A 23,396-nucleotide genomic window follows, 5' to 3' on the forward strand; every position below is an offset into this window, starting at 1 on the left:
AGTTGCTCTCGAGAAATATTACCCTCACTGACGATCCACTAATGGTTCAGGCAAATCGTACAATACCTGGCGCTCTGACTGCTGCACCTCGCCCACGGCGACTGCAAGGCGGCCTTCCACTTCGACCAACCTGCACTGGAAGATCCCCGAGAAGGAACTTGGCGAAACACGAGCGCAAATCGCCTTCCTTTCCTCGTCAGGATGAAACTTCGCGCCAAACCGGCGTCGCCCCGCCCCGGAAAGCAGAAATACTAAGGCGACCGCTATGGCCGCCATGTTTGCTACTGGCGGTAGGAAGCCGGGCAAAAGTGGCTTTTCGATCAAGTACTAAGATGGCGAAACAGTGACGTTAGGCGCCTGCGTTTGTCTCTGTCAGGAAGTGAGCCGGAAGCGGAAGCGCAAGGGGAGGAAGTTGTCCGTCGGTGGTCTCTTTCTTCTTCCCCCCCCTCCTTTTCTCGTCCTGCTGAAGGGATCGGGGTGAGGCCAAGCGATGGCAAACCGGACTGTAAAGGATGCGCACAGTATCCACGGCACCAACCCTCAGTATCTCGTGGAGAAGATCATCCGCACCCGCATCTATGAGTCCAAATATTGGAAGGAAGAGTGTTTCGGCCTCACTGGTAGGCGCTGGGTGCTTGGGAGGGAAGGGGATGAATATAACCTGGAGTGGTTGGAAGGCATAATTGTGCCCCGTTAAGGTAGTGCATCGGTTGCCGTTGTGTAACGGTTACCCTTTTCTCCAAGGACCTCTGGACAGTTATTTCTATGTGAGCCCCGAAAGCCAGCCGCTGGAAAAGCTCTGCTGTGAGAAAACAGTTTGCTCCAAGGTGCCATAACCGAGGGGCGGGTTTAAAGCCATTTTCAAAGCCAACGTTAATTAAGCTGGCTCTGGGGTATAAGTTCATTTCAGGATGAGCTAAGAAGTTGGATTCGCATCTGCGTATAGAAAGACTAGTATATGCATTAATATTTTATTCAGACAAGGATCAGTTTGAGGTGACAGCTAGAGGAAAATACAGTATGTGGATTCTAGTGCAGGGACAACAGGCAGCTGTAAATCAAAAGATACAATGTACTGTAGTTGTCTTTTCCACTTTAAGATTTCTTATGGTAAGAAAAAAATGGAATTATGATAAGACAGAATAGTTACAAAAAGAAATTGATGACATAATAATAATCAAGTGCCATCAAGTTAGGTCTGACTTATGGCAACAAACGGAATGAATAAAGAGTGTCAATTTTGCATTAAACAACCCAGCATAATATACTATAAACTAGTATAGCAAAGAGGGTAGGAGTGCATGACTGAAGTACTGGGACTGAGAGTTTTAATCCCTGTTGTGTCTCCTGCAAGAGAGGCCAGCCAAGGTCTCCCAGATTGATGGGTTTACATGTCCTGATACATGTGGTGCTTTGGGCAAACCACACAATCCCAGAGTGCCACAACAGTGACCAGTGCTGGGCTCTTCTTCATTGGCGTTTTTTAAAAAGAGATTAGATGGCTGCCTATGCCAATACTTCAGTTGTAGATGTCTTCCTGCTTTGGCAGGAGGTTGGATCAATGGCTGTACAGTTTTCTGATGCTAACTCTAAGCTTTATCATCTACTGACAGCACGGACACTATTTCCACAGACCTGGGTTGCTGCTACCGTCTCACTTAACTCTTTTTGATTAAATCAGAGAAAATGCCTAGATCTAATTTTGAAACCAAAATACCTTTAATCTGATTCCTGTTACAGCTGAATTGGTTGTGGATAAAGCTATGGAGCTAAGATACACTGGTGGAGTTTATGGTGGAAACATCAAGCCTACACCATTTTTATGCTTGACTCTGAAGATGCTACAGATACAGCCTGAAAAAGATATTATTGTTGAATTTATAAAGAATGAAGATTTCAAGTAAGAGGAGTAAACATTTCTTCATAATGTTGTTTAAAATTGTTAGTAAATATACAAGGAAGACTTTTAATAGTATTTTAATGTTTTAGTAATTCTGATTCACAGTAGTCTTTATAATTTTTTCATGTATTTGTTTCTACCCTGCTAAACTATTAACCTTACAATACAAGCTTTTCAAGTCAGGATTTAGAATCACTTTTCTGATATAAATGGCTGTTTAACTTTTGGTGATCCAAAAACTTTAACACACGAGATAAGATACTTGTTCAAGTAGTTTAAAGTATTTGCATAATTTCAATGAAAGTTCATTTTTAGGTAACTTTATTGATAAAAAAAAATCCAAACAAATGTTTTTGAATTTACTAATTTTCAGGTATGTGAGGTTGCTGGGAGCACTCTATATGAGACTGACTGGCACCGCTATAGATTGTTACAAATACCTTGAACCTTTGTACAATGATTATCGAAAAATAAAAAGCCAAAATAGAAATGGAGGTAAGTAGCTTAACCTTACATTTGATAATCTATTTTCCTTTTTTTCAAAGCATCTAGAAAACTAGGTGCCCCAGAGGTACATCAGTGGGCCAGTGTCGTTTCTAGTCCCAGCTAGAATAAACCCATAGAATCAGTTGCTCAATGGTAAATCTATACTTAGATAAATCCCATTGAATCAATGGGTCAACTTTATTTTGGACAAGCAATTGGATAATGCTCTCTATTTTTAGTGGTTTTAGATTGCAGATTGTAGAACAGAGTATGCTATGTGTTGATTTTTGCTGTCACAGGTATAGCACTGTAGCTTTACCTCAATTCCAAATATTTGCTTTGGAATTGTTTCTAAGGTATTTGAATAAAAATATAAATAGGGAAGCCCTTTTTTCAAGAAAAGGAAAGAGAAACATGATTTCAATAAACTAAAAAGATTGGCAGTGTTTCTTCTTTTATATTGACAGTTTTTATTTCAAACCCAGGATTAATAGTTAATATACAGTGGTGCCTCGCTTGACGAGGATAATCCGTTCCAGCAAAATCACTGCAGAATGAAATTGTCATCAAGCGAAAGTAAAAAACCCATTGAAATGTATTGAAAACCAGTTCAATGCGTTCCAATGGGCGAAATACCTGAGCGTCCAATGAAGATCCTCCAAAGGGCGGCCATTTTCCGGCGCCTGTATAGCAAGGAATCCGTCGCAAAACACAGTGGGGAGCCATTTTGCACAGCGGGAGCCATTTTGAAGACCCAACGATCAGCTGTTTTGATCGTCGTTAAGTGAAAAATCGGTTCCTGAATCAGGGAACAGATTATCGGCAAGCGTTTTTTTCCAGTCTAAACATTGTTTTGCGATCGCTATAGCAATCGCAAAATACTCATTGTTAAGCGATTTCCTCGTGTAATGAGGTAATCGTCAAGCGGGGCACCACTGTATTCCACTATCCAAAATAGTAGCCATTTGAATTATTAATGGCACCGATCTCTACTGATTAGTTACACCAATGTAAATGCACTGGAGTAAATTGCTATGAATTTCCACTAGTTAACAAGTTTGTCGTCGCACAATAGTCATACGAGTTGGTGCACAATGAGGGATACACTAGTAGCTCAGCAGGAGGCTCTAAATCGCTTACACTCTGGCAGCAGAGGAAAAGGAATTGAGGGTGTCGGTGCTGGGTGTAGTTATGTACTTGCAGTGCAGGGTGGGTAGAGTTAGTGTCAAATATTAATTGCTCAGCTTGGGAATGTTCTGAATAAGCTCTGTGCAAGTACGCATAACACATTGGTGTGATCCACAGAGACCACAAAAGAGAACAGTGGTTCTCTCTCCTAATGAGCATTTTCCATGTTTTTTTTCCAGAGTTTGAGCTGATGCATGTGGATGAGTTCATTGATCAACTGCTCCATGACGAACGTGTTTGTGATATTATCTTGCCTAGATTACAGGTATGGTTTGTAATGTAATTATCATGAAAGTGTGAATCACCTTCAAATCCTGGACGTCAAAATAGAGCTGGCTACTGTGTGCAAATTAGTGACCAAAATCAAGATCCACTTGTACAATGGGAGTACAAAATGCATGGGTCAGCTTTTTGTTCACTTAAATACTGCCTATGTATTTTTTAAAATTTTGGTTTCTTTTAGAAGCGGTACGTTCTAGAAGAAGCTGAACAACTGGAACCACGGATTAGTGCTTTGGAAGAAGATATGGATGATGTGGAGTCTAGTGAGGATGAAGAGGAGGAGGATGAAAAGGTTGGATATTTGGTGAATAATAATTATTCAAACCCTGAGGGAGCGAGTCTCCTCTTGCATAAAATTTTCATATTGTACTATAAGTGGAAACATCCTTAAAATTTGGGGGAATATTTCTTGTGTAATTCTTTGTTGCTAATTACTTTCAGGTTCCATTTTAGCTATAGTTCATAATATTTGTATCTTAAAATATCACTTTATTTTTGTTTTCTATATAGGAATTCTTGGAAGATAGTACAAACTCAGTTTTATTCAGTTACTAGCAAATACAAGATTTGCCTGGGTTAAAAAAATTGTTAGTTCTACCTCTATGCCAGGTGTGTGCTTTCTTGTAGCATTTCCTGCAACAGTACAGATTTTTGCATGCAGGTCTTCCTTGCCTTCACTATAGTACTCACCTGGATTAAAAAACCTTAATCCCATGGTCACCTAATATCCTCTGTCTTCTCTCCTCATGCGCAAATACTTTTTTTCACTCTGATTTTTCTCCGTCCTGGTCTTCATTCAACTTGTACCAAAAGGTCCAGCAAATACTTATGGTCAGGCCCTATTAAAAGCCAACAGCCAGTGGGCCCATTTAAATCTTGGGGAAAATAATTTGAGCAATAAAATCAAACAAGTTGTTTACATTAGGAAATTTTTAGTAACTGTTGAAACTTTTGTGTTTCTTACCATTGTGGAGATCTTTTGAGCCAAAGAAGCACATGTTTGGAGAATCAGTTCTGAGATGTAAGGTATACAATCATGTAAGTTTGAAACCCAGTGGCACCCATTCAAAACCATGTTTCCAGCTTTTACCATGTCAGAACTATTTCGGCACTAATGGAGCTCTGGGGCAACTAATTTTGCAACAGAACAGATCCAGTTGCTTAAACTGGATAGCCAGTAGTACTTGTCCAAAATACTGTGTGTGTAGCTCTGCTTCTGAGGTATTTCAGGACAAACTTTTGGTAATACTGTACTTTCAGATGGAGAGAATTCCCTCACCTGATCACAGACGAAGAGGCTACAGAGATCTAGACAAACCCCGCAGATCTCCAACTCTACGTTACAGGAGAAGCCGAAGCAGATCTCCCAGAAGGTAGCATTTTTGGTGCTATCAAAATATTTTCAAATATGATTCTGGCTATAAAACTACTGCAGATTAACACTTGTTGGTTCTTCCCTTCTTTCTAGGAGAAGTCGCTCACCAAAGAGAAGAAGGTAAGAAAGTCACTATAATGTCAAATTGATTTTTTAAAATGGTGTAAGCCTTCTATTAGTATAGTCTGTGTCTTTGCAGTCCATCACCACGCCGAGAAAGACATCGCAGTAAAAGTCCAAGGCGGCACAGAAGCAGATCTAGAGAAAGACGGCATAGATCAAGGTCCAAGTCTCCAGGTAATCTGTTTTGCAGGGAGGGAGTTACTGAGGGGTGTGTTTTCTGACAGCTGTCAATATACTTCTAGTTTCTAGCTATAAAGAGGGTAATTTTAATACCAGTTCAGTGTAAAGTTAGAAGGAATTACTTATTTCCTGTCTTCACTATTCTGCACTATTGATCTGGATTTTAAACTAATTAAGGATTTTACATTTTCTCAACAGGGCATCATCGTAGCCACAGACATCGTAGTCATTCTAAGTCCCCAGAAAGGTACTGATTTCATATATTGCTGGTTAACTATGGTACTGTGACAGGCCTTCATGGAATACTTTTTCTTGGTTTACTTCAAAGGAATAATGGGATAATTAGTTTTTCATCATGATACAAAAGTTTAGTATCTATGTAGTGGAGATTTTATTAGTTGCACAGTTAACATCTAATCATTAGCAATACTGATGAATTAATCTCTGCATGGTAGTACAATTTTCATTAGTATTGTAAATCAGCTGAATAGTGATAAGTCTTTGTTGTTCTTTCAGATCTAAAAAGAGCCATAAGAAGAGTCGTCGGGGAAATGAATGATCTTGTTTCAACCACTTTTTTTGTAGATGTCATTGTGATAAAAGCTAAATAATTTTTGTATTTGTTTAGTTTTTGTTATTTAGCTGTCTTTGTTTCAATTAAAGGGGAATTATTTCATTGTATGTTCTCATTGTATCCATTCCTCCTGTAGAAAAAGCTATATTATACTAAGAGTTACTAGGTTTTCAATTCTTTTGAAAATCACTGCTTACCTAGCGTAATAGTAAGATGCAAAACTGTCTAAATTCATTGTAAGACTTACTGTCAAAGCCTTGCCTATTTGGCATTTATCAGATAGGTTTTCATCTGATTTGTATGCAGTTTTTATTCCAACAGAGCCAAAAAGCGGTCCAAAATATAAATTTTGGAGGGAATTATTTCTGTGTCTGGGGCAGGGAGAACTACTACTGTTTTACTTTGTTTATTAAAATTATTTGATAAGCAAGTTGCAGTATACATGTCATCTGTATGTGATTTACTTTGGATACAGTCACAATATGTGATTAATTCAATGAAAGAGGTTTTTACAAAATGAAGGGTAAGAAATTTTTGCAGCAGAGAGAAATCTATTCATCATGTGTCCTCGACGACAACAAAAATCCACACATGCTGAGTTGGAAATGAGCCCCTTTAAGTTCAAAAGAGCATGTTTTCAACTAAATATAAATAGGGTATCCAGATTTTAGTTTAGCTTTATATTTTTTCATGTACCACTTGTGCTAGCTAGGGTTCTTCCAGAACTATCTCATCCTCCACTTAGTTTAGCCCCCTCACATTTGTCTCTTAAGCAGCACAGTCAAAATCTGAAAATACTGACTGTAGTGGATTTGGAATGGTCAGAACCTCTTATGCTGGCACAGTTGCCCTTGGGCTGGATGGGATGAGCCAGAAATTACTGGCTTAAATACACAGCAGCTATGCTATCACAGTGGCTAAAGGTGACTTGATTCCCAATATCCTTATGGTGGTAAGGCTTAGATTCAACATAGCCTCAGTCCCTCTGGCTAGCTGGGATTATCATTGGGCAGTTCAGTGCCACTAAAATCAAGGAGATGTAAGCCCTCTGAAGTACACACAATCATACAGAATAGAAAATTCAGAAGAAAGGACAAAGCTGAACTTATACACCATTCAGACGTAAAATATGTTTCAGTTTCACAATGATGCGTACATGAAGGTTCCTCTCTTTATTATTGGAAACTGCCAAACCACATACTGAAGATGTCTGAAGATTCAGATGCCAATCTGAATTGGTCTAAACATCTACACAATTTCCCCATGTTTATTATATTAGAAAAGGTGCAACATAACTGGAGAATTCCAATACATAAACAGAAGAAAAAAGTCTGATGATGATTTCTAATTTTGCAATTTTATTTTTTTTTTCTTTTAAAAATGTTTTGGCACTACATTGTTCTGTAAAGAAATGACAATCCTTAACACTTGAAATTTCTTTCTAGTTTCTTTTTAGAACATTTGATATAAAGTCTGAACCAAAGTATGAATAAAGCTAATAGAAAATAAACAACTTAATTTTTAAAACTCTCTTTACAGTTTATCAAGATAAAACACAGTTCCCCTTAAAAATAGGGTAATAAAATAGATGATATTTATATCACTTGTTTGTGTGATACTGGTAAAAACTATATATCTATATACAAATTATACAGTTAAAAACAGTTTTAAATAATCTCTTATCTAAACATTTTGCAGTAAGATTTTAATCCAGAACCTGATTTCTTTTCATCCCCTTAATCAAATTTCATTTCTTCTGCTGAATAAAGTTCATGTTCACATGTGGATGTCCTTGAGACAGAAGTGAAAACTGCTGGTTATTCTGCATCAGCAAGCCAGCTGAAAGAAAATTTATTATAGTTATTTTAAGAGACACTACAGAAGTGCACTGCATTTAACAAATAAAGTGAAAGGAGACCTTAAATTATCTCCATTTAGCAGCAGAAAACAGGACTGTTCGAAAATAGACCAAAACACTATCCATACTAACTTAACAGAAAAGATACTGTACAAACAATAAGTAGGATTTAACTAAAGAGAAAACTTGCCAAAGGTAGATTTATGCTATTTGTTTATATAAACTGAGGAATACTGTTACCTGTCACCTTTAAAACCTACCGAGTGGGCAGCGTCCAGCATGGGAAAAATATTTGCCATTCGCATTGAATAAGAGGGCTACTCTTTTTAACAGACATGCAATACAGGGAAAACCTTATTTTAGGATATAAGTGAAAAAGATGTGATATAACTAAATTAATTAAGCCCGAAAGATAATTTAATCTTAGTTTAGTTTTAACCCAAAGAAGCTACCCTTAATCAAATAGGATTTGTTCCATAGTAGAATGATTCTAAGCATGGAGATTCTAAGCATTTCCCACTGCATTCAAAGTTCTATGCTACAAACCTGAATTTTGTATCTCTTTATAGGGTCATTTGCAAACTACTGAATTGATGTTTCATTAATAAGTTATTACTAATAACTTAGGGCTGCAGCCTAAAACCATTTTTTAAAAAAATAGCAGAAAGGTGCCAAAGTAGCTTTGTGAAGTTATTCTTAGTACCTTGAGGATAGAAGGGTTTGTTCAATGGATAGCTGGCATTTCCCTGTTGCATGTAGTTTGTAGACATATTATAAGGCCACGTCCCTCGAAGAAGAGGAAAATGGGCAGGGGCTCCATGGTCCCAAGGAACGGGAGGAGGCGGAGGTGGGTTTGTTTTACCAAACTGTCCTTGGAAGCCCTGATCTAATTTTCATTCAAAAAGGAAAACTGTATGAAATCAACAATCATTTGCAATATAAAAAGAACATCAGCAAGTGAATAGCATCTATCTATTTATATTTTTAATATATATATTCCTTTTTCATATATTCACAGTGTATATTGCTTATCTAGGCCTGTTTGTGAAACCGTGTGTGTGCACGTGCACACACACATGCACACACACACGTGTAATAAGCGGGATGAGAGCACAAAGGCTCTCGTCGGAGTGCCGTCCCCATGTAAGACCTCCAGAGAGGTACAGACCACTCCACCGCCAACCCCTCCCAGGGGATAGATACCCAGGAGCTGGAGAAAAATCTGCGGGGTCTGACTGTGGCAACACAAATGGAGAATTGGCGGGAAAGGGGGTCTGTAGCGGAGACGGGAATGGAGATTATAATTACCACGACAACATACCAGGCGGCTGGGAACTCATCTGGGTGGAAGACCCATGGACAGGGAAATGTGAAAAGGTCAGAGTCCTTCGGGAAGAGGCAGATTACTGCCGCAGACAAGGTCTACCTCAGCGACCGTCGTACTGGGGTGAATCCGAGGCTCGGGAGTGGAGGCAATGACAGGGAGGAGAAAGAGGCGGTAGCCCGGGAAGCCGAGGCACATTGGGCATGACGAGATGAGGAACCCTGGAGGATGATGCACCTCCAGGACCATGGGGACACTTTACGGGAGAAGGAGACCCGGTATGGGGAGATGACGGGGACGACGAGATGTTACCGCTATTGAAAGAAGGAAACACAGATGCCGAAGTTCCCAGTTACAACCCGTTTGTCCCTAAAACCGTTCGATACAGAACTATGGTAGTATCGCAGGAGAAGTTACAAACTGAGCCATTGAGAGATGTTACGCTGTTGATGCAAAAAATAAATACAAGTTTGAAGGTTGGATTAAAAACGACTCCTGGTTTATTTGAGCAAAAGTTGGAGGCTAATAGCAAACCCTCACAACATGGTTTCACAAATGGGCCTAGATAAGCAATATAAACTGTGAATATATGAAAAAGGAATGCTGTAAGGCATTGTGTTATGTTACCCTGAGCAAAATACTGCAGATATCTATTCAGTTGATTGAACTGATGGAGGTATAATAATGAATGATTATTTTCTGAGAAAGGCTCAAACACTGATAAGGCTCACACCTGACTAGAAAACAATTTATCTGAAGCAAAGTTCCTTCCTTTCCTGATATATAATCTGTTATGCAATACCTTGTGGTGATGCCCTTTATGACGCACTAGAGTGGTCTAGTATGACCAGATAGGCGGGATAGAAATAAAATAAAAAAAAATAAAAAAAACTATTATGCACTGGTGTAGGAAAGGTATTCTGCATATACTCAAAGACACTTCTATTATTTCTTACTATCTCCCAATGACTGAAAACTAGTCCTCTAGTTCAAAAGGAAAACATAACATTTTGAAGTAATTTCTATAGAAGCCAAAGGGCTGTGCACAATGTTCTTCTCATTCTTTTAAATTATTTGTATACCTACTATTTTTTAGCTTTTAAATACTGTCTTTTGAATAATGTAAGCTGCCTTAGGTTTTTTTTTAAGGAGAAAGGCAGGATATAAATAAAGAAAAAATAAAAACAAATAGGAGCCATCTTTCCTAGTGGCCACGTTGTAACATCCCCATACACCCACAAGCTGCTCCTTAAGTTAAGGAGGACTTATGGGCAAAGCTTGTTGTTCCATGAATATGGCTCCGTCCTATTCAGATATTTCAGATATGAAATTAATGTTTCTCCACAGAAAGTTCAAATCCCTTTCTCTTTAAATAATGTGTCAAGACCTGCAAGCTTTTCAACACGAGTCTATATTTCTCAGCCACTTTTCATGTAGTTTACAATCCAGGCATAGCTGAGACAATTAACACTTTCTAAAGTTTCCTCATGTGCACTCAAAAGAGCACCACAGTTAGAATGAACAGATTCAGAAATGCTTAGTAAAGAAAGCAGCAGTATTTGTACAAGCCATGAAATAAGAGAGGAGAGTTACCTGAATTCCCAACCGTGCCATTGTTCACCAGTGAGCTTAGAGTCACAGGGCTGTGCCAATGTCCCTCGTGAGAATTGCTGGGGATTCCTACCGGCCTGGCAGCAGGCTGTGCAAAGATGATACTAGGATCATTCAAGCTTATGCTGCTCTGGTTACTGGGTGGGTTGCTGCTGCCAGCCCTCACAGAAAATGGAACGTTTGTAGCATGAGAAGGATTACCCGGTGCAGAGTGAATAACAGGCCACGAGGTGTTAGGAAGTTGAATTTGGTGGGGGTGCATCTGAAATAGTCCCAGGTTAGGCAAGGTGGAATACTGACCTGGGGGGGATTGGGCAAAGTTAAATAAAGGCAGCTGGACGGTGTGGGGTGGTTGTGCCCCTTGCTGGGGCTGCACAGCATGCTTAGACTGGGATATTGACTGTGGCTGAGTCTGGTTAATGGAAGTTGGTGGAGAGGAATTCTGGGAAAACTGCTGAGGCTGTGGAGAATAAGATGACTGACGCGAATCAGACTGGAGAGGGGAAAAAAAGGATGTAGTTTGCATTAGTTCACCAGTTAATTATGTGTTTCATTTTAGCACATGATGCATACATAAGTCCCTATTACAAAGAAACATTATCATCCTCAGTTACTGAACCTCGACTCATAAGCAGAGTTAAAGTTAAATGAAACAGTACAAGTTCAGCTAACAAATGTTGTTTCACTGAAAGGTGACTGAACCTTTTCATTCCATGGAATAAGCCCTTCTTCTAAGAAACAGGCATGTTAACTACTACAAAAATAAAAATATACTGGTCTAAAGCTAGTGCAAAGTAAAACAGATTCACTGAATCAATTCCTAAATGGTGAGTTAACACACATCCTATTTATTCAATACGTCTAATCTAGTTGGGACTATCAAAATGCTCAAGACCTCCCTCACAGTAAGAAATGTCATGTTAATTGCAGCTTTATTTTCATGATATTTAAGCTGGTTTCTCATATTAAATTATTCATAATAACTTACACTTTCTGATGGCTGTCTAGTGCGTAAGGGTCTTTCCACTTGCTGCTGAACTGGCCCAGATACTTGCTGTGAGTTAACAAGGGTTCGGACTATCTGAACAGCTAAATGGTAAAACAGAGGGAACATGCATTGTTAATATAAGTTAAGAAATCAAACAGATTGTTACTGAAAGGAGTGATGTGTTGCCAAAATGGTTGCTGTGGGTTTTTTTGAGCTATTTCAGCCATGTTCTCTAGAACACAGCCAAACAGCCCAAAAAACCCACAACAACCATCGGATCCCAGCCATGAAAGTTTTCGAGAACACAGTGTTGCCAGAATATTTTTGTTGCGTTTTTGCAACAGTGCCCTTTGCCAGAAATAAGGTATTTTAAAAACTGAATGAACGAGCAGTCTGCTGCATTGCTAAACCCACTTCAATTCCAGGTTATGTGCAACATTGTTTCAATACACAGCAGACACTCACAATCCAAAATCAAAGCATGTAATCTATAATTAGCAGCAATCCGCCGCTGCTGGTGACATCACCCCCCTCCCCATGCTAGTTTAGCTATGCAACAGGATAGGGAAGTATGTGCCTTACTATCTTCCCATTTCATTCATTATTTTGTGAAGAATATTCACAGCTCTGAGCAATTTATATCTTGTTTCAACACAACCGCAAACCTTTTTTAAAGACACCTGCAACTCCAAAATGTAAAATTGAAGAAAGTGAAGAGGTCTGTTTTACCTTGAACACCATTGCTTCTTTGTCTTGTCTGTTTGAATTCAGGACAATCTCTTCGAACATGTCCCACATCACCACAGATAAAACACCTCTTTTCTCTAGCTTCTCTGTCTTCTTCCTTGACTTCCTTTTCATCATCTCTTTCATTCTCCTTTTTCTTTAACCTACATTTGAAAAGTGTTCCAGTTACACTATAAAATATCTCTGAAACTCTGTGACTGCTACAGAATCAGCCAATGAAGGAATGAATGGGAAAATGATGACCAAAAAAAGCCTTCGAGATTAACTCCAGTCCCACTTTGTGAGTAAGAATAAAATGGAACTTGTGCTGGAGAATTCTGAGAAGTATAGTAGAATGCAATTTAATCTCAACAGGATTCGGAATGAACTGCAAAATTATCTCAGCTCTGAGCTGCTGCTGAGGGTTCTTTTCTCCCAACTGAGAGGAAACTACAGGCAATAATGATTAAATGGAGATTATTAATAAATTGTCAAGGAAATCTTTTTGAAATGACAGTGTCTTGCAAGCATCCTTATCACTACATTTACCCTTCCACACACAGGAAATTCTAGCATTGTTCCTGAGAACTCCAAAGAGATTATACAGAAAGTATTAATTATTTTAGCATAATATTTGCCACTATTTAATCCCAGCATTACGCCTAGCAAAAGTTTCTCCAGGGGAAAAAGTAAAATATGTGACACCTTTAAAAACAGCTTAAGAAAAATAATGAAAAGTAGTATGCAGATTTGAGACAAACTAGAAAATGAAAAGGTGGTAAGACAGATTCTAAATTTTGCTGATTTGAGGTGTATAACAGAAAGTATCATACATTTATTTTAAATGAAATATGTGTGCATTTTTCTAACCTCCTCCTTTTGGGGCAGTCCTTCATATAGTGACCAATTTTGCCACAGACACGACAACATCTGTCATTGGGTGCCAGCTCGCCATCAGTCAGTACTTTAGAGTTGAAAAAGTACTCCTTAAGGAGAAAAAAAAAACCTATTATCTACAATTTAAAAAATATTATCTAGATAATATTATCTACAAACAAGGAAGAGATGAGGGAGAGGAAAAATTGTAGTGGCATATGTTATTAAACAATCTATTGGCCACAACCCCAGGTGCCTAAAATATAAAAACCAGTGTTTGTGTTCTCATATTTATATTCATCCATTCAAACTGTATATGTAATAAAATAATAAAAATCTAGATTACAGTTTATAACTAGTTTCCAAGAAGTAAATACAGATGGAAAAACAATCACTGGATTTTTTTGCATGTCTGCTCAAAAGCAATTCCAACTCCTTAATGGGGCTAGCCACAGCTACCCTGTTTCCCCGAAAATAAGACCTAACTAGAAAAATTTTCAGGATGCTCGTAATATAAGCCCTACCCCAAAAATAAGCCCCAGTTAAGTGAAACCCCACCCTCCACCATTGTGCAGGAAGCAGAAGATGACATGACTGTATTTGAATACATGCAGATTCTTGTACATGAAAAAAATAAAACATCCCCTGAAAATAAGCCCTAATGCATTTTTGGAGCAAAAATTAATATAAGACCCTGTCTTATTTTCGGGGAAACAGGGTATTATTTTTTACACAAAAATAAGCAATGTTAGCTAAGCTACTGTAAGCCTTTAAGCTACGCAGAACTTCTAATCACACAGACTAGGGAAGAAACTGAAACACTGGGAAGCAGAAACAAGTAGGTTTCTTGTTTTTGGACAAACCAAAATATGAAAAATAATGTTGCTCTTTTTTCAGTAAATGCTGCCAAATTCAAGGAAACATTCAGACGCTACTTCTAGAAATCATCATGGAGACTCAAAAACATAAAGAGTATGATTGTAGCCTGTTAATACCTACTAATGCCATCTACTAATACAGTAGTTTATTTTACCTGCAATTTAGTAACATTAATTTGTTCTACAAGCAAAGTCATACTGTTTTAGAAGTACACATTAGAGATGGGCATGAACCACTCTGGTTTGTCTGTCAGATGAACAGGTATTTGACGCTTACCAGCCCTGCTTTCTCATGAGGGTGCACACTGAGAGGCAATGCTTGGAAAATGCAGGGAAGGGAAGCCAGGCCACTGCCTCTGAGTAGGTGCCTGCTAGAGAGATGGGGTTGGGAAGCAGCAAAGACCGATTTGTCCAAAGTACAAACTTGCTTACTGGATCCCAAGAAAAGTTAATGTACTGGCTCTTATGTGCTTAAAGGAAAAAAATTTAAGCACCAGCACACTTCAAGTTGCAAAATGAGAGAACTTACAGCTTCTCTTCCCAAAACAGGATAGAAGGGGGTACCAAAGAGTTTTCTCCCATTGATTAATGCCTTCATTATGAAATTAGTCACTGCAAAAGAAACAATAAATATGTATTAAAACAACTCATGTGCTTCAGAAACTCATTAGCTCCCAATAATACTACTTTTTAATCTTACTTTTTCTGGAAACTCCTGCACCCAGGTTGTGATTCAAGTCAAAAGGATCTGAGCAAAAGGAATAAAAACAGTATTAAACAAGCACATAAAACTACTGACAGCTTTCGTTAATAGGAGACCCTTGTGCTACTAAATTTTTGTAAAAGCAAAATGTTCTTTTACTGAATACTGCTATTGTAAGAGAAACAGGGCAAGCTTTTACTGATCTTAACAATTTAATAATTCCTCCAGAGGAATGAGTCCTGTTTATTACATTAAAAAATTCTCATGTACCTTCAATAGCAATGCATTTAGATGTCCACTGTTTCTCAAATGTGGTTAACAACTTCTTCTGCCGAATGCTGATGACATACTCCTTGAAGTCAAACTCTTCAGTGTAAAATCGCAGTAACCCTAACCAGAGTTCTCCCAGTGATTCTGTGTTTTTCCCAAGAGAAGGCAAACGTTTTTTCTGTATAAAAGTTACAGCAGATGAAGTCAACAGACAACATTTTTTCCCAGCATAACACTTTAATTTAGGGGGAAATTCAGGAGTAAAATATTGTGAATTATTTCATACACAGTTATTGCAAGGCTGTGCTTTTCTTAATATATACTAATACACATGAGCAGGAAAAAGAATTAACCATGCTGACAGCAAATATTTTACTTGTACAAGCTCAAGATGAGAGCACCTCCACTCCTAATGTCTGCAGCATAAAGTAAAGGTAAAGGTTCCCCTTGACAATTTTTGTCCAGTCGTGTTCGACTCTAGGGGCGGTGCTCATCCCCGTTTCCAAGCCATAGAGCCAGCGTTTTGTCCGAAGACAATCTTCCACTGTTACCTTCCCACCGAGGTGGTCCCTATTGATCTACTTGCATTTGCATGCTTTCGAACCGCTAGGTTGGCGGGAGCTGGGACAAGCGACGGGAGCTCACTCCATCGCGTGGATTCGATCTTACGACTGCTGGTCTTCTGACCCTGCAGCACAGGCTTCTGCGGTTTAGCCCGCAGCGCCACCACGTCTGCAGCATAGACATGCATAAATTGATGGCTGTAAGGAACACTGTGTATTGAAAAAGACAAATTCCACCTAATAAATACAGACTACTCTACAGTGGTGCCCCGCATAGCGACGTTAATCCGTTCCAGATTAATCGTCGCTATGAGGAAACATCGCTAAACGGAACAGAAAAAGCCATAGGAATGCATTAAACTTCGTTTAATGCGTTCCTATGGGGCCCAAACTCACCGTTCAGCGAAGTTCCTCCATAGCACCGCCATTTTCGCGCCCTCGGTAAGCAAGGGCAGGGCACGAAAATGGTTGCGGCAGCCATTTTGGAACCGCCGATCAGCTGTTCAAAAAACATCGCAATGCGAAGATCGGTACGCAATGCAATGTTTTACCCATTAAAACATCGCAATGCGATCGCATTAGCGATCTAAAAAAATAGATTGCTATGCGGATTCGTAGTTAAACGGTGCGCTCGTTATGCGAGGCACCACTGTACTTCTCTTTTGGGCTATAGGTACTGGAACATTCCATTTGCTTCAGAGTGTGAATGGCAACAGCTCTGTGCTGTGATTTCTGTATCCCAGAAAACAGTGTAGCACTCTGGCAATTATGCCTGTATACTCTAAAAGGTAGTTTTTACATCTTGCCCCTCCATCTGCACCATCTCTGGCCAAAGCAGACCACTAGTCATCTGAGCTTAAAAAGAGAAAACTAGGAAGCGCATAGACAAACCCTGTTTCCTTGAAAATAAGACCCAGCCTGAAAAATAAGCCCTAGTATTATTTTTCAGGATGCTCATAATATAAGCCCTACCCCAAAAATAAGCCCCAGTGAAGTGAAACCCCGCCCTCCACTATTGTTCAGCATTGTGCAGCAACCAGAAGATTATATGACTGTATTTGAATAAATGCATTGTTGTACATGAAAAAATATATATAATGTCCCCTGAAAATAAGCCCTAATGTGTTTTTTGGAGCAAAAATTAATATAAGACCCTGTCTTATTTTCGGGAAAACACAGTGGTCACACTAAGTCTGAGCTATGTTTTTCTAAGTACAATATTGTGGGACTGATACAGTTGCCAGTATCATTTAGCGGGTCTGGACAAGTGTCCTCAAATACCGCTCTAATTGCGGCAGGAAGACAGGCAGTGACAGCAAAAAAGAAAGGCAATGGCACAGCAGCAGTATGTCACTGGGACACTTTCACAGAGCACCAGAGGCTACTGGCCAATTATATGGCTCCTTCATAGCTCAGATCATGTGCAATCCATGTGAGACTGCACATACTCTAACTTATACTATATCCTGTATCATAAAGTCCTTGCTTGCCTGGATACAGTTTTTAACATGTTTGAAGACTCCCCCCAAACTCATGCTATTCTCTCTTTTTGACAAGAAAAATAAGCCTCTTGTTTAAAAAGACATTTAGGCTACGTTGCTGATTTCACCTCTTTGTTGTTCTCTTTGCTAACTTCTTATTTATTCATTTCATTTACATGCACCTTTCTCCCCATGGTGGATGCAAGGTGGCTCACAGTCAACTGGAACTCCACAATTAGACAGATGATATTTGTGCATGCTCTCATTTGATTTTGGTTTTGTTTGTTTGTTTGGTTTTTAACTTTAATGTGAAGATCTTACCATTACTCAGGTCTGGACATATTTTAATAAAAAGACAGAGAAAAAAGGCTGCTAAGGAAGCTAAATTAAAATGTATAATCCTTTCCATCAAAAGAAGAAAACACCAGCTGAAACACTGTTGCAAGTTCTAACTAGAAGATGCACACCAAATCAGTGAAATTTAAGAGGAGGTGACTCACCAAATCTCCATTAATTAAATGAGTCTGCTATAGTTGTGACTTACTACAGTACTAGATTTCAGCCTCTGAATCTTGTACACAAATCAAACTTGCCCCCTGATTATTCCACAACTCAGTCTAAGAGAGCTTTAAGATATGCTGCCATCAGTGAAAATACTGCAAGCTTCCTGTGTTCAAAAGATCTGAGCTGTTAATTTTATGTTTCTTGGGACTCTGCTTTAACCATGTATTATTTTCCACTTTGAGACTCCAATCAGTCATTTTGCTTACAGCCCTTCCTCTGTCCAACAGACTGTAAAGGAAGCTGCTTTTTTCACCTGTGGAATACCAGATAAATTGCCAATAATTTTTTAAATGATTAAAAGTATATGAGGAGCAATAAAACTATACTGAAAAATTCATTAATTAGTCTAGAATTAAAAGATTACCAGTTCTTCCGTATCATCAAAGAAGAATGCATTCCAACCATCAACCATTATTTGAGGGATCTGTTGTCCATCAAATATCTAAAAAGCAATGAACAGAGGCAGAAATCTGTACAGTCAGAATAATAACAACCAGAATACAAAACTATTATTTCACATTAAAAAAAACATGAAATAGTTTACAATGGGCCCAAGTGCAGTATTTCTATAGACCGTCAACATTTAATTTCAAAAATTAAAAATGACACTAGGCCTCAAACCTTTGAAAAATGTTATACCCTCCAACCAACTTGTTTTAAGTTAAAAACAATGGGTAGAATCCAGTTGTTATTTTGGTGGAATCAATTCAATCAGCAGAACCAGGATGGAATGACTTTTCCCATCCCAAATTCTGTCCCCCATCACACCCCCAAATTCTGCCCAGGTCCTCTGGAACAGTTGTTGACGCATACACGGGCTACTACAGAGGAGGGGGATTGCCTCTTACAACTTCTCCCAACAGGAATGCACTGTGGAATCCTGGCCAACAGGTCACCATTTTTAGCCTTAGCAATCAATCAAAACAAAAGAACATAATCTCATCTCTCGCTTTAACTTCCATTTTAGAATGCTCACAGTTTGATTTACTTCATATATCATCGACATTCTTATATCGAAATTACTTTTGTACTCAAATATGCTCCCTTGTGTTTAACATCAAATATGACTGAACCCACATAATTTTCATGGTGTATATTAGAGATGGCAGGAGGTGGAATGACAAGCCTCTCTGCCAGGTTACAGAGTGGCTAATCCATTGCTAATCCATTGCAGACAACGGCACAATAGGAAGGCTCCACCGAGCTTGCATCAGTGCGAAATGGGGAGTATCCACCTGTAGAAGGATACTCCTATTTGTATACGAATACAAAAACCTCCATCACTACCACTACTGTATATGCAAAGCAAGAAGTCTGTTGTGGAATCACCATGAATGACAATTGAAAACAACATTCAAATATATCCATTCCTACCTAGAAGTATCTTTTGCACAGGAATGATGTGATCTATGAAGCAGCTATTAAAAAGGATCTGTGACAATACTGGGAGCCCATGGCTTGGCTAGGAAGCTATCCAGTTCAAACCTCAGTAATTCTTCAGAAAGAGCTATAAGCAACATTGACATTACATGCAAAGACAAACAGAATTCTACCCACTCTCTTCTATGATAACCCCCTCCTTGAAAACCTACCTCTTGAAGAACTGGAATTACTGGAGGTTCTCTTTGTTGTAGGAAGTATAACACCATAAGGATATAGGCATATGAAGACAGACTCCCTCTGGATGCATCTCCAATATCACAGCGCTAGTGACATATATTTTGAATAAAATGAATATGTGGCATTCAGATCTATCAAATGTGAAATGGTGAGGGAACACCATTTGTTTCATAAGAAAAGGTATTTCTTAATGCTGCTACCAAGTCAGAGCATAATATTTTGAACCTCAGGTATTCACTAAAACATAATTAAAGATGATATGTGACATTATAGAAAGCTCCCATCTGTAAGACTTTAATTAAAAAGAAAAGACAAGGCATTCATAAATCTGGACTCATGTTTATTACACAATAGTTCCACAAGTCAACTGGCTAGCCTTCGAAGCTAGCAAAAGTTAAAAAGTCAAAGCATGGATCTTTCCTTTTCCAAAAAAATCAAACATTCAATTGGTAGCCTAATTATTTGGTCACTGATGCAGAAAAAATAACAACTCTAAAGCTCCAATATAAACACACAGAACTTACTTTTTAATGGAATGTGTTAGAAATTACAAGTGGAAAGGCAGCCAGTAATAAGGCCACCTGCCAGGTTAACAGCTTACATGAGCTATCTGTAAGTCACAATTGGAAGACAAGGACAGTTTTAGACAAAGAAAGCAACCATGGTGTGCATCTTGACTAGAATTTCAAATTCCACTTTCAAAACAACTTGCACTTGAATATGCACCATGTGTTTGCATCAGGGATTAATGAGCAAACTCAACACATATGCTGATGTTACACCTCCCACTTATATTTACCTTTGCAAAAACTTTCATTGTGTATCCTAAGTATTGCACTCTTGGATCAATGGCTGCGTATGTTGCAAGCATTCTTGTGTTATGCTGTGCCTTTTTAAAAAAATAAAAAAAAATTAAATTATTAGCTAAAGGAAGCATGAGATCAATATCCTAACCCTCTTTTTTTGCTATCACATCTATACTATGGCTGAAATCCTGTTGTTTAGCATAGTAAGTGGTACTAGAATAGGCTCAATGTATCAATGGAGATTTGGTGAGTCAATTTCTCTGTCAGTTCCACTGATCCAAACAGGCCAACACTAGTTGTGACTTACTAGACTAAGCAACAGGATTTCGCCCAATATGTTGCTTCTTTGGCAGTGCATAGGAAGGGAATTAGGCAGAATTATTTACAATCAAGTTGTACTTTTGATTATGTACAATCAAACAGTGAGGTGTCATTCATTAGCCTCTTTTGTTTCCTTCAGTGACATTTGCTTATGTACAAATAAAAGTTAACGAACAGTTATGAAACACTCTCCACTCTTTCACTCAATTTTTACTTAAAATGCAAGAAGGAGGAGGAGGTTTTGGGGGACAAAAAGTACTCAGAGTACCCTCTTTCTGAGGACATCCTGGGACAGTGCAGTTTGCCCAAGACCACATAGGCTGACTCAACTCTCAGGAGGCATAGTGGGCGGTCTAACTCTAAACCTCTGGTTCCACAGTCAGATACTTAACTGACAAAGCTATCCAGTCAGCTAAAATTATGCAATACAGTGGTGCCTCGCTTAACGAGCGCACCGCATAACGATGAAATCGCATAGCGATCCGTTTTTTCGGATCGCTAATGCGATCGCTTAACGTTTTTAAAATAGGGCTAAATTCGCTTTGTGAAGACCGGTAAGCGTTTCGCTTACCGATCTTCGCAAAACGAAGCCCGACGATCAGCTGTTCGGCGGCCAAAATGGCCGCCAGAAGCCCGGAAATGGCCCAAAATGGCCGCGCGCAGCGTTTTCGCGCCCTCGTTAAGCGAGGCAAGGGCGCGAAAATGGCTGCCGGCCATTATGAAGCTTCGCTGAACGGTGAGTATTTGGCCCATTTGGAACGCATTAAACGATGTTTAATGCGTTCCAATGGGTTTTTTTGATCCGTTCAACGATGCTTCAGCATAGCGAAGGTTAATCCGGAACGGAGTAACCTCGCTATGCGAGGCACCACTGTACTAACTACAATATTTAGGCATTGGCCATAACATTATTGCAAAATACAGCATGTATGAAGAAAACTGTGCAAGCAGTTTACACAGTGCCCTGGTCTTCTGTCGTATGCCTGGGCACATAACCAAATGCATAACTGAGTACATAAACTGGTGATATCCAGGTAAAGAATCAGAATGACTGTGCACACCAGTTATTTTGCACCAGTTCACAAGGTGCAAACTCAATAGGATTCCAGCCATTAAAGAATTAGCATGCCCAGACAAGCCTTTCACCCAACACTTGATATAGCACTTTGTCTAATCCTGAAACAGATACTTGCCAGTGTATTGTATAAGCTGATATCTCCTTCTAAGCCACTTCTTCTGTGCTCAAATTTTACTATAGGCACTTTGGCTGTAGTTATAGGCAGGATGTTTCTTAAACCTGAGTATGTAAGATTTTGGTAAGTAACATATCCCTTAAAGAGTATACTTTAATGCAAGTATTAAACATGCATTATTATATACATACCTGGATGCTTTTTAAGAACCTTTGCCAAACTTTCAATAATTTCTTTACAATTTAATTTCTAGGAAAAACAAATGGAGGCCTGTGTTACTACCTATATACTCTCACAAATAACTCAGAAAACAGGAAGCAGATTGGGAAAATATATATACATACATATATATGATATCACAACATATTTTCCTTTAAATATACAATATTTTATTTTGAAAAAAAGTTACCTCTGCATTTTCATGGCCCTCCAATGTCATGCAAATATCCAGGTCACTGTCACGGAATCCAAACCCATTCTTTGAAGAGCCAAACAGACATAGCCTGGCCTTATCTGATCAAAAGATCATAGAATAACATGTTTTAAAAATGTTAAAACAATAGAAAAATGTCTAACTGATCATATTCGAACACATCCCGCAGACAAAAGAAGCATTCCAATCTACTCTGCAGTAGATTCAATAGGCTTTGATGGTTGTCTTGCCAGATTTATCAAGCAGGTGTCACTTAAGTGCTTCAAAGTTCCTAAATTCACCTGAATATTTTATAATGAAGCAAAGCACATAACATTTTAAGAACTTTTCCTTTATTAAATAAAGTCTATTAACTGACATTTTTTCACCTCACACTCATAAGATTTAACAATTTCTGATGATCAAATAAATTCCTTCAAAAACAAACAAGCAAGCAACTCCAAATTTCTGCCTAAGCAAGTGTAATTGTTTGAGTATTTCTCCCCAAAATATATTATGTTGGTACATACCCAAGCTCCTGTTTATTGTTAAACATGTTTTCTGTTTTTCTTAATGTTTCATTAATGTGGCCTGATGTGAACTTCTACTATATTACTCTATTCCAGTTTCAGAATACAAAACCTTTGTAACACCTCATTAATCAATTAACAAAACCCAGTCATATCTTTCTTTGGCATCTGTTCACTAAGATGCTACCTCAGCCTCAGCACAACAGGAAAAAAAAAGGAATTCTACCCACCCTTAAAGACCCGTTCCTCAGCAGCCCGTTAGAATCAAACTTAGAAAAAAGTTAGAGAGGATTTGCTGAAGTTAATAGGACATACAGAGGAACCTCTACTTACGAACGTCCCTAGCTACGAATGATCCAACTTACGAACAGCTCAGTTCGCAAAATATTGCTTCTACTTGTGAACTGAGCTTCAAGATACTAACGGGAAAAACCGCGGGGAGGCGAGGAAAGCGCGAAATTTGAACTTTCAGTTGACCGTTGGCCAGCGAAGAGGCTGTTTGTCTGCAACATCGCTCATCCAAGCGGTTAGAGAGTGGATAGGGAGAGAGTCTTCAGACTGATT

At 38.7% G+C, this 23,396-nt stretch overlaps 3 protein-coding genes across 7 annotated transcripts in view; 1 reads left to right on the forward strand and 2 right to left on the reverse strand.

The window, feature by feature from the left end:
- The window catches only part of ORC1 (origin recognition complex subunit 1), a 34,650-nt gene extending 34,305 nt beyond the window's left edge, over nt 1-345 (reverse strand). For all 3 annotated transcript variants that reach the window (XM_072997626.2, XM_072997625.2, XM_020788120.3), the window contains exon 1: nt 67-345. The gene's annotated coding sequence lies outside the window, so the exon portion shown is untranslated. The remainder of the gene's footprint in view (nt 1-66) is intronic.
- Nucleotides 281-6,538, forward strand: PRPF38A (pre-mRNA processing factor 38A). Its single transcript, XM_020788119.3, has 10 exons — nt 281-620; nt 1,741-1,900; nt 2,274-2,395; nt 3,754-3,839; nt 4,038-4,148; nt 5,117-5,229; nt 5,325-5,351; nt 5,431-5,528; nt 5,733-5,781; nt 6,051-6,538. The coding sequence occupies exons 1-10, from the start codon at nt 491-493 to the stop codon at nt 6,091-6,093; spliced, it is 939 nt and encodes a 312-aa protein (XP_020643778.1). The 5' UTR covers nt 281-490; the 3' UTR covers nt 6,094-6,538.
- A 908-nt stretch (nt 6,539-7,446) lies between these two features.
- TUT4 (terminal uridylyl transferase 4) overlaps nt 7,447-23,396 on the reverse strand; it is a 49,387-nt gene continuing 33,437 nt past the window's right edge. For all 3 annotated transcript variants that reach the window (XM_072997623.2, XM_078392887.1, XM_020788082.3), the window contains 15 exons: nt 22,300-22,403; nt 22,082-22,139; nt 21,891-21,994; nt 20,370-20,459; nt 19,543-19,656; nt 18,315-18,392; nt 15,343-15,520; nt 15,070-15,117; nt 14,899-14,981; nt 13,486-13,601; nt 12,619-12,779; nt 11,890-11,990; nt 10,884-11,394; nt 8,670-8,852; nt 7,447-7,947 (listed from right to left, as the gene is read on the reverse strand). In XM_072997623.2, the coding sequence (XP_072853724.2) occupies nt 7,856-7,947; nt 8,670-8,852; nt 10,884-11,394; nt 11,890-11,990; nt 12,619-12,779; nt 13,486-13,601; nt 14,899-14,981; nt 15,070-15,117; nt 15,343-15,520; nt 18,315-18,392; nt 19,543-19,656; nt 20,370-20,459; nt 21,891-21,994; nt 22,082-22,139; nt 22,300-22,403 (2,021 nt within the window). In that variant the 3' untranslated portion in view covers nt 7,447-7,855. The remainder of the gene's footprint in view (nt 7,948-8,669; nt 8,853-10,883; nt 11,395-11,889; nt 11,991-12,618; nt 12,780-13,485; nt 13,602-14,898; nt 14,982-15,069; nt 15,118-15,342; nt 15,521-18,314; nt 18,393-19,542; nt 19,657-20,369; nt 20,460-21,890; nt 21,995-22,081; nt 22,140-22,299; nt 22,404-23,396) is intronic.

This window comes from Pogona vitticeps, chromosome 4, assembly GCF_051106095.1.
Source record: "Pogona vitticeps strain Pit_001003342236 chromosome 4, PviZW2.1, whole genome shotgun sequence".
Classification (NCBI taxonomy): domain Eukaryota; kingdom Metazoa; phylum Chordata; class Lepidosauria; order Squamata; family Agamidae; genus Pogona; species Pogona vitticeps.